General features: G+C 42.5%; 1 protein-coding gene across 1 annotated transcript; it reads right to left on the minus strand.

The window, feature by feature from the left end:
- Positions 1-9,076: 9,076 nt before the first annotated feature.
- Positions 9,077-9,361, minus strand: LOC131921556 (large ribosomal subunit protein eL36-like). Its single transcript, XM_059276296.1, has one exon. It carries the CDS (start codon positions 9,359-9,361, stop codon positions 9,077-9,079), a length of 285 nt encoding a protein of 94 aa, XP_059132279.1.
- Positions 9,362-9,587: the final 226 nt, after the last annotated feature.

Raw genomic sequence — 9,587 nt, forward strand, 5'->3', positions numbered from 1 at the left:
AAAGCATCTGCTAATGTTGGCTTGTGTTTTTTACAGCTAGTCTTCTTGCATACAGTACCAATACATGCTTAGCTAGTGCATAAGCGGATACCTTTGTTGGGAGTATTTTGTGACAGAGAGACAGGAAAGATAATGAAAAGAGGATTGGCCAAACAGTGGCCTACACTGCCCTTCAGACTTTAGCTTCAAACAACATTTCCTCAGCAAAGGCTCCTGAGTTGTATTCTTTTATGAGTATGATTAATTTTAGTAATAATCACCATTTATAATTATACAGATATGACTATTTACTTTTTTGGCTATCTTCTAAATCACTTGAGAGATGGAGGCATTTCTGCTTTATTTCTAGTCCAATGCCAGTGTCATAATTTTCATTGTAAGAATAACAGGTGAACTTACAGGAGTAGTGACTAGGGTTTAGTGAACTAATGTAAGGGAGATAATCTGTCACTGTCTGTGTCGGGAATGTTCTCAACACTGCCAGTGACTGACCAGTGGGTTATGTACTCCTTTGGTTCAGATTAATTGTTGTTCTAACTTATGAAAGAAAGAGCCATATGTAGTGATTGCCTTGATATAACATGGTAAAATATAAGTTATAAATAGAATAGTACATTGAAAATGACAACAAAAATTTTAAATATTGTTAGAGTATTATTACATGGTGTGTCTTAGTGGGATGGTTTTTCTTGTTTGGCTTATATAACTCAATGTAATTAATTTGATGCAATTAATTAATGGTAATTTGATGCCTAAGTGGCCATTAGGCAGAAACCAGAACTTTCTCTTTCTCCTCCCCTGCCTTATTTGATCAAATAGTCATTAACTAAGAGACAAGCCTATCCAAAGGGAATTGTCCTTTCCTTTGGTTATGAACACAGCCATGTTTTCTTGGTTACAAAGAATGAGGCAAGAGCGTGTCCTGTAACTGAGTTATGGCGCCTGCTGCAGGGTTCCCTCCTGGAGGTAGACGCCTTTATCTGCTGGGGGCTTTGGACCTCCTTCCTGTTTCCAGCACCAGAAGACACTGAATGTTTTAAAAGTTTACATGTTTAATAGATCTGTTTATAGGTGGAATTAAAAGCAGACTCAATTCTGGTCATAAGGTCATATGATCATATGATTGTATGATGGATCATATGTGTTTTTAATAAACAACAGTGCTACTACTACTCATCATATGATCATACGATGGACCGTATCATCATACGTGTTTTAAATGAACCACAGCTCTACTTTTACTTAGGCTCATGGTCCTTTTACTTCAGAGGCTGGTTGGTACTTTTCCAGAAGATTCAGAAATTAGTATGAAGACTGATGGATCTCTTTCTGTCACTCCATGTGATGGAGATAAGTAAGCTCAGAGGTTCCTCAATTTTAAATGGAGGTGTGTCCTGTGAGCCTATTTTAGGTTGGAAACATCCCAAGTTGCCAATGCATTTACTATACCTAGCCTCTTATACATCACTGGGCAACACGGTCCACTGTGGGAGATCATGTGTAGCCTCATGGTTGTATGGCTGGCTGTGGGATGAGGCTTTTTGCCACCGCCCAGCAGCTAGAGAGAGTAATACACTGCTTATGTACCTCTCCAGCCTGGGCAAAATCAAAATTCAAAACCAGAAAGTAGCATTTCTAATGAATTCACGTATCTTCTACAGCATTGTAGCATTGACAACTTAGAAATCAAGCCATCATAAGTTACAGGGTCTTTAATGTATTTCTGTAAAGCAAACATTCATTAACAAAACGAGATCATGCCAGAGGAAGAAAGGGACAGAGCTGGTTCTGTAAAGCGAGGGATCTGGGGACAGTCTGTTGGGATGTGACCACATGATGAACATGAATATTTTTCACCTGAGGCATCTTTATTGTTACTAATGTACGATCCTATATGCTGTGCTTATTTACTGCAGTAATTCCAGCCATCAAGGTGTATAGCTAACACTGTTGTTCTTAACCAGCCAAGGCAGATGAGAAAATACGCTTATATTCAGGAACTTAGTTTGGGTATATTGTTTCATTGTTAATGAATGTGTTCAAGACGATGACCTAATCAAAATTATGCATGTTCTAATTTGCATGAGGGGGTGATTTAGCACAGTGGTACCAGTGTGTTAGGAATATACCGTTGTTTGCCACAGCCAGACCTCACCACACTCCCTGGAGATTCTCTCTGTTTTCCATTATAATCACCTAGCAAACTATTGGCTGCCAGCTAATTTGTTCTCCATGAGCTCCATTAAAGGGAGAGATATCTTTTCTGATTAAAAAGGAGAGTCAACTAGTGAGATACGTTTCTATGCTTAAGAATCAGGACTGTTTTATTTATGGGAACCTTTAAAACATAGAGTCTTTTTAAAAACCACCACTAAGTGGAAAAATAAAGACGGCTTGACCCAGATCTGTTTACACAAGCTCGTGTAATTGGGTGTGTAAGTGACTTTTAAGAATCATTTTCCATTTTGGATTTGTAATATCGGGGCAAGATGGGGGATGGGATCTGTGAAGCTGTGATGTGTGAATTTTGACTTGTGACAATTCAGTTTTCAGGGTAGCCGGTCCCCAGGCTTCTCCCGACTGCGTCTGAGCGAAGATGCCTCTCTGCAGTTCGTACACTCGTCAGAAACATTGACTCTGACCGTTAACCACACGGCTGAGCATTTGTTGGAGGCAGACATCAAACTCTTCCGGAAATATTTTTGGGACAGGACCTTCCTTATCAAGGTTTGTACCACTGTTCCAGGACTCAATGGTGCATGCTCCTTTAGTATGTGTGGGATCTGTGTACTGTTTTGGAATGGTACTTGGGAGCTAACATGTTTTTTTCCTGATGAAAGCTTGAGAACGTGAAGTTAGAGCCCTTGTTGGGTCAGTGGAATGAAGACCAGCACAGCTTTGGGCAGCACAGAGGCAGTGGTTGGTAGATCCTTGCTTGGCTTGCATTTCTTTTGTTGTTGATTTTGCTTTCTGAGACAGGGTCTTGTTATGTAGCCCAGGCTATGCCTGAACTTAGGATTCGTACATCCATATACTTGAACTGCAAATGTGTGCCTCCATTCCAGGCTCCCACAACTGAATTCTAATATTCTTCTTCTTCTTCTTCTTTTTTTGTTAAAGCTTTTTTAAATTTTTTCTTTTGCAGATTGAAACCCCCAACTGGTTAAATGTATAACATGACTCTTACATGTAAAGCTCAGGGGGATTTGTGGATGGGGGAGGGGCAGAAAGATCGTAAAAGCCAGAGGACCAGGACATTTACTGTGAGGTATTATCTTCTATTATATGACAGGGATACTGAACTCATGACATTTCAACAATATGGTCACCAAAACAAGTCACCTAAACCAAACTTCCCCTGAACTCCCCTGTCCCCCCAACTCCCTCCCTCCCATATTCATGACCTTTCTTCCTTATTATTACTGTTATATTTATATGTTGTTTATGTTCCATATATATGTTAGTATATATAATGCAACCATTGGCTGAGTCAATTTGGTATTAATTGAATGTATATGCACTTAAGGCCAGCCTTTTGGAATTGAATAATCTAGAAAGGGGCTTGTCCATGGAGAAGGCCAATTCTTCCTCTCAGCAAGGGGTGGAGCTTTGTCAGATTTCCCTCATTTATTTTGATATGTCAGCTGGTTCTGTCACTGTGAAAGTCTTGTTGAGGTGACCATATTGTTGAATTCTAACTGAATTCTAATATTGTATATTTTCTTTTTTTTGAGACTGTGAAGTTTTGGTGCCTGTCCTGGAACTCACTCTGTAGTCCAGGCTGGCCTTGAACTCACAGAGATCAGCCTGGCTCTGCCTCCTGAGTGCTGGGATTAAAGGCGAACGTCACCACCGCCTGGCTGTATATTTTCTTTGTATTCATTTGCAGTTTTCTAATTCTCGCCTAAAACAGTTTATAGCGTCTGCTGCTGGGCTTTCTTATGACTTATATAATTTAAATCTTCGTCCTGTTCGTATATGAACAGGACAGGTGAGAACATAATCCTTTCATAAAGAGATTTACTCTTTCTTTCCTGTCATGGCTAGGACATAAGACTTGAGGGCTATTATAGCATGCCCATCTCAGGATTGAGACACTTCATCGCTCTTAGTAGTTCTCAAACTCTGGACAAATATAAAGAATATTTACATTTTTCATTTTTGTTTAGCACATTTGTTTTGAATACAATCTGGTTCAGTCCAGTGGCCGGTGCTCAGGGGCCCTGGGACTTACTGTCTAGACCTTGTGGCCTCTCATGTGTCAAGTACATACATCTACTTGTAAGATAGTTTTCTTCAGCTGTACAGGCTTTCAGCTGGATTAAAACATCAACTCAGAGAAACAGAAACTGCCGTCTATCATGGTTTTGGCTTCTGTGTTTATGTTATATAATTAAACTATAAGTACAGTTAAAATGTTTATATATCAAATAAATATAACTAGCATATCCCATGTAGAATTTTATTTGAGTCATTAAAATGAAACGTGTTCTTCAGCGTCTGACTCCCATTGGGCTTTAGGAAATTTTTATGTAAATTTCTGACGTGTAGGATTCTTTTTAGTATTAATACAAGCGAGGGCTGAGCTTCAAGCCCTTGTATTTAGTGACACCGAAGCCACCAGTCATTCCTGTGGCTTCTCACGGAAGTACCCAGTGGTGACGAGTCCCCACCATGCAGCTGCTGGGCTACACGGCACAGTATTCTCAAGAGGAGTCTGGCCCCAGCAGCCCCACAGGGATAGAGCCTGGCAACAGGCATGGCCCTGGGAGAGCTGTTCAGAGAGCAGTGTGTCACGTGGTGACTAAGCTAGAAAGAATAGGACCAGTTCTGTGCAGCACACACCAGGCATTTGCAGCACTACTGAATCCTTCAGCTGGATTTGTTGATATTGCCCACATTTGAGATACTGACTTTGGAAAAGGTATGGGATTAATAAAATGAGATGCCATGCTCTACAATAATGATGGCAAGAGAGCTGAGTGACTAATTTCTGAGGTTTTCGTTTCATGAAAAAAATCAGAGAACCAGTTAAGAGCTAGGTGTGGTGGCTTACTCCGGTAATCCCATTGCTTAGGATGTAAACAAGGAGCCTGGGAAGGTAGGGATAAGGTCAGCATTCCTCCTGACAGCCAGTCATTCACTCCCACTGCCATGACAAATGCTTCTGTATGTCCTTCAGTTTAAAATTGTTCTTGCTCTATCTTACGTGGTTAGATGTTATTGTAAGTATAAGCAAAAGGTAAATTATTTTTATCACTCATTTACTTTTACTTTATGTATATGCATGTTTGCTTGCATGTATGTGTGTGCACCATACATGCACATACATCTGCCTGGTGCCCATGGAACCAGAAGAGGGTGCTGGATTTCCTGGAACTAGACTGAAGGGTGGTTGTGAGTTGCCTCACATGGTTGCTGGGAACAGAACAGTAGTCATCCGCAATAGAAGAAAGTGTTCCTAACCACTGAGTTTTCTCTTTAGCCCCTGAAGGCAATTCTTATTTGGGATGTCTATACTACACTTTGACAACTGTGAAGAGTAAACATTAATTTGATGACATATATTATATGCGTACAATATATTCTTGCTACCCAGGAGTAGTGATATCTATATCTGTATATACTTCTATTATTCCAGTACTCTGGGGGCTAAGACAGGAAGATTACAACTTTTAGCCCAGTGTGGACTACATACCAAGACCCTGTTTCAAAGCACAAGAAGGAAGGAGAGAAAGGAGGGAGGGAAAAGAAAAAGAATTCAAGTTTTATTAAATCTGATATGTACTTAAATCCATTTTGTATGACCATGGCAGCTGGGCAGCTGCTCTGTGTACATGGAACCATGGCCATACTCTGTCCCTTCAAGGAGACATGCTCATTCTAAGTGGTCTGGGCACATCTCTGTTACCTCCAGCTCTCTAGAACTTAATGATAAAACCTTGTCAAATCCTTAGCTTGCCTTCTCATGCACTAGGTGCCTCTCATCACCTTCTGAAGCCATACTTGGTCAGAGTGGTTAATGTTTCGTGTTTTCACTTTGTGTAGACAGATTTTTCTTTGGGCTGTCAGCTCACAAGTCACAACGTGGAGACTTATTATTAATTATGAAAGCTTGGCCAATAGCTTAGGCTTGTTTCTAACTAGTTCTTATAACTTAAATTAGCCCATTTCTATTAATCTATGTCCTGCCACATGGCTCGTGGCTGTTACCTCTCCTCCTGCACATTCTGCTTCTTCTGTGTCTGGTTGGCAACTCTGTCTTCTTCTTTCCAGCATTCTTTCTACTCTGAAAATCCTGCCTAGCTATTGGCCATTTAGCTTTTTACTACACTAATCATGGTGACATTATCTTCACACAGTGTAAAGGAATAGTCCACAACTCTGTCTTGTAGCTGTTGATGATAATGCCATGACAATTTGTAATAAATACTTGTCCTAGTCATTGCTCTATTGCTGTGAAGATACGTCATAAATACTTGTCCTAGTCACTGTTCTGTTGCTGCAAAGAGACACCATGACCAAGGCAACTTATAAAAGAAAGCATTTAACTGGGAGTTTGCTTACAGTTTCAGAGGATGAGCCCATGACTATCATGGTGGGAAGCATGGCTTGGGAACAGTAGCTAAGAGCTCGCATCTGATCCACAAGCAGGAGGCAGAGAGACAGAGAGAGCATGAGAGATACAGAGAGACCCAGACACAGAGGACAGAGACAGAGACAGACTGGGCCTGGCATAGGTGTGTCACTGGGGGTGACACACAACAAGGTCACACCTCCTAATCTTTTCCAAAACAGTTCCGCTACTGGGGACCCGAGTGTTCAAATATGTGGGGAGGAAGGGGTTTATTTGGCCAACACTTCCGTGTCAGTCTATCATTAGGGGACATCAGGACAAGAACTCAAGGCAGAAGCCTGGAGGCTGGAACCATGGAAGGATAATGCATACTGGCTGGCTCCCTGGCTCACGCTCTGCTTTCTTTAAAAAAATCTTTTAAGATTATTTGCTTTGTTTTGTGTGTATGAATGTTTTGCCTGGGTACATGTACTATGTACATGCTTGATACCTGCTGGGGTCAGAAGACGTGATCAGATCCCTTGAAACTGGAGTTACGGATGGTTGTAAGCCCCCATGCTGATGCTGGGAATTAAATCCAGGTTGTCTGGAAGAGCAGCAAGTGCTCTTATTTGATGAGCCATCTAATCTGATTCAGCTAGCTTCCTTAGACAGCCCAGGCCTACTTGCCTAGGGATGGTGCTGCCTATAGTGGGCTGGGCCCTTCCACATCAATCATCAGCCAAGATAGTCTCTTGAGGACATGGCCAGAGGCCAATCTGATCAAGAGAATTCTTCAGCTGAGATCCCCTCTTCCCAGGTGACTCTAGGCTATATCAAGTTGACAATCAAAACTAACTAGATCATACTTTCTTGGTAGCACCCATTGTAGATATGGTCTAGTCTTTTCCTAATCTCCTGGGACCCAGAAGAGAGAAGAACACTTCTTATAGGGGACACTGGCAGAGGTAGCCCATGGTGCATGCCTAGGTACCTAGTGCCCACCTCCCCTTCATAGTTTGGTATATTGGGTACATATTCTGACCGTAGGACGTTATGAAATAGTCAGAGAATGAGGCACTCAATCCACTGGCCTAATTTTGTGGTAGGATCTGCCAGCTATGATAGTTCTGTGATTTTCCACCCAAGGAGGCAGAAGATTTATTTTAGAACCTGTGCTGATACCATCTTGGGCTGCTTAACTGTTTGTCTCCTTAACATCTAATTCTGTTTCTTCATATTTTCACGGCCAAGGGAATCTCAATAAAAAATCATTATGGTCACAAGAAGGCAGCTTTTTTGCCTTGGCTTTGAGATATCCCAGACTTGGATCCAGTCAGGGACAATCTATGCCAGCCTGCATATTTTTTGACCTGTGGTCACTCTGGATACACCCTGACTGTGGTTCCTACCTCCTCATCAGGTCCTTTCACATCACCTGTGTATGGTGTGGGTACAGGACGCTCCAGTAGGGCAGGTGTACCAACACTCAGCTCTCCCTTTTTGTCTCAAGGTCCTTTCTGTGGTTCATACATGGCATTCCTGAGAAACTTGTGGTTGTGAACTGCAGAAAAAGTGAGGATTTGTGGCAAGGTTTTTACCCTTGCTCCTTGGTTTCATCTGGCTTCTCTTGTCATCCTTGGATATTGGCTCTGTGTTCCTCTATCAGGGTTTTCCTCCACCCCCAACACACACACACACACACACACACACACACACACACACACACACACACACACTCTCTCACACTTTCCTTGCCAGCTTTCCCAGCTCTGAGATCTGTGATGGTCGTTTTTACCTCTCTTTTGCATATCTGGGGCCCAAAATGATTTTCAGCGATTTCCCCCGCTTTATCTTGTAGGCTCTCGAGCAAGAAGCCAAGACAGAAGAGAGACCAACCATGCCTTCTGGAGCTGCAGAAACCGAAGAAGGTACGCCTGCCCCTGCCCTGTTCTCATGTTGGGAACCCAGAAAATGCAGGGTTTGCTAACCAGTCTGTTGAAGTACACAGTAAAGCATAGTAGGAAATAAGGTGCATAGAAGCAAGATCTGGGGTTGTGGATACAACACACCCCTGGCTTCTTATTCAGCTAGCATTTAGCCATTTGCTAGCCCTGGGCCAGGTCCTTGTTGTCCAGATCTTCAGAGCTCCATCTCAGCCTTTTTTTTTTTATTTTGTGTGTGTGTGTGTGTGTGTGTGTGTGTGTGTGTGTGTGTGTATGCGTGTGTGTCTCCGTCTCCCCATGCCCTGGTTTTCCTCTTTCCAAAGTTAGCTTTGTTCATTCTTTCCTTCCTCAGCCGACCATTTGCTGTTTTGCTCATTCAAGCTTTGTGTAACTCTTCCTCTGGGTTGGACTGGTGGATCTTCATGGGGATGCTTCCTCATGTTGGCATGAGGAGCGGACAGTACTGCTATCATCTAGAGAGGAGGTACCAGGGGTGTTTGTCACGATGCAGAATGCTCCTGAAAACCCAGGAGTCGGTCCTGTAGAACCTATACCAAGTTAGAATGCAGTTCTGCTAATGGGGAGGTTCCCACTCTAAGGAACCCCGCTTCCTTTTGGTGTGCATGTGCGTGCCCACCCTCTTCTTGATGAACTTGGGCATGTGCTTGTCCTTGGACACCTTGACCAGCCCAATGGCATGCTGCTCGTAGGGCAGGAAGCCACACACCTCCTGGATCATGTCCCACACGAACTTGGTGTCATGAGTGAGGCTGCGGTGCTGGCTGTGTCCGGGCTCGCTGACGTTCTTTGTCACTTTGCTCTTGTTGAGGTCCACAGCCACGGAGTCACCCAGGGCCATGGCTGCTCTGTGATGGCGGCTGCTACAGCCCAGGAAAACATTGTTAATGGTGAACTGCAAATGATCTTCTTATCAGTTTCTTTGCTGCATATTTTAGCTAGGCTATTATATTCATGTTTTAGCTAGGGTATTACATTGATTTCTTTATTTTGAAAGTATGTGTACAGATACGGTTATTCTTATATCTGTGGAGTAGAATTAATTATCAATTTAATTTCGGGATCGT

Source organism: Peromyscus eremicus, chromosome 11 (assembly GCF_949786415.1).
Source record: "Peromyscus eremicus chromosome 11, PerEre_H2_v1, whole genome shotgun sequence".
In the NCBI taxonomy this organism is placed as follows: domain Eukaryota; kingdom Metazoa; phylum Chordata; class Mammalia; order Rodentia; family Cricetidae; genus Peromyscus; species Peromyscus eremicus.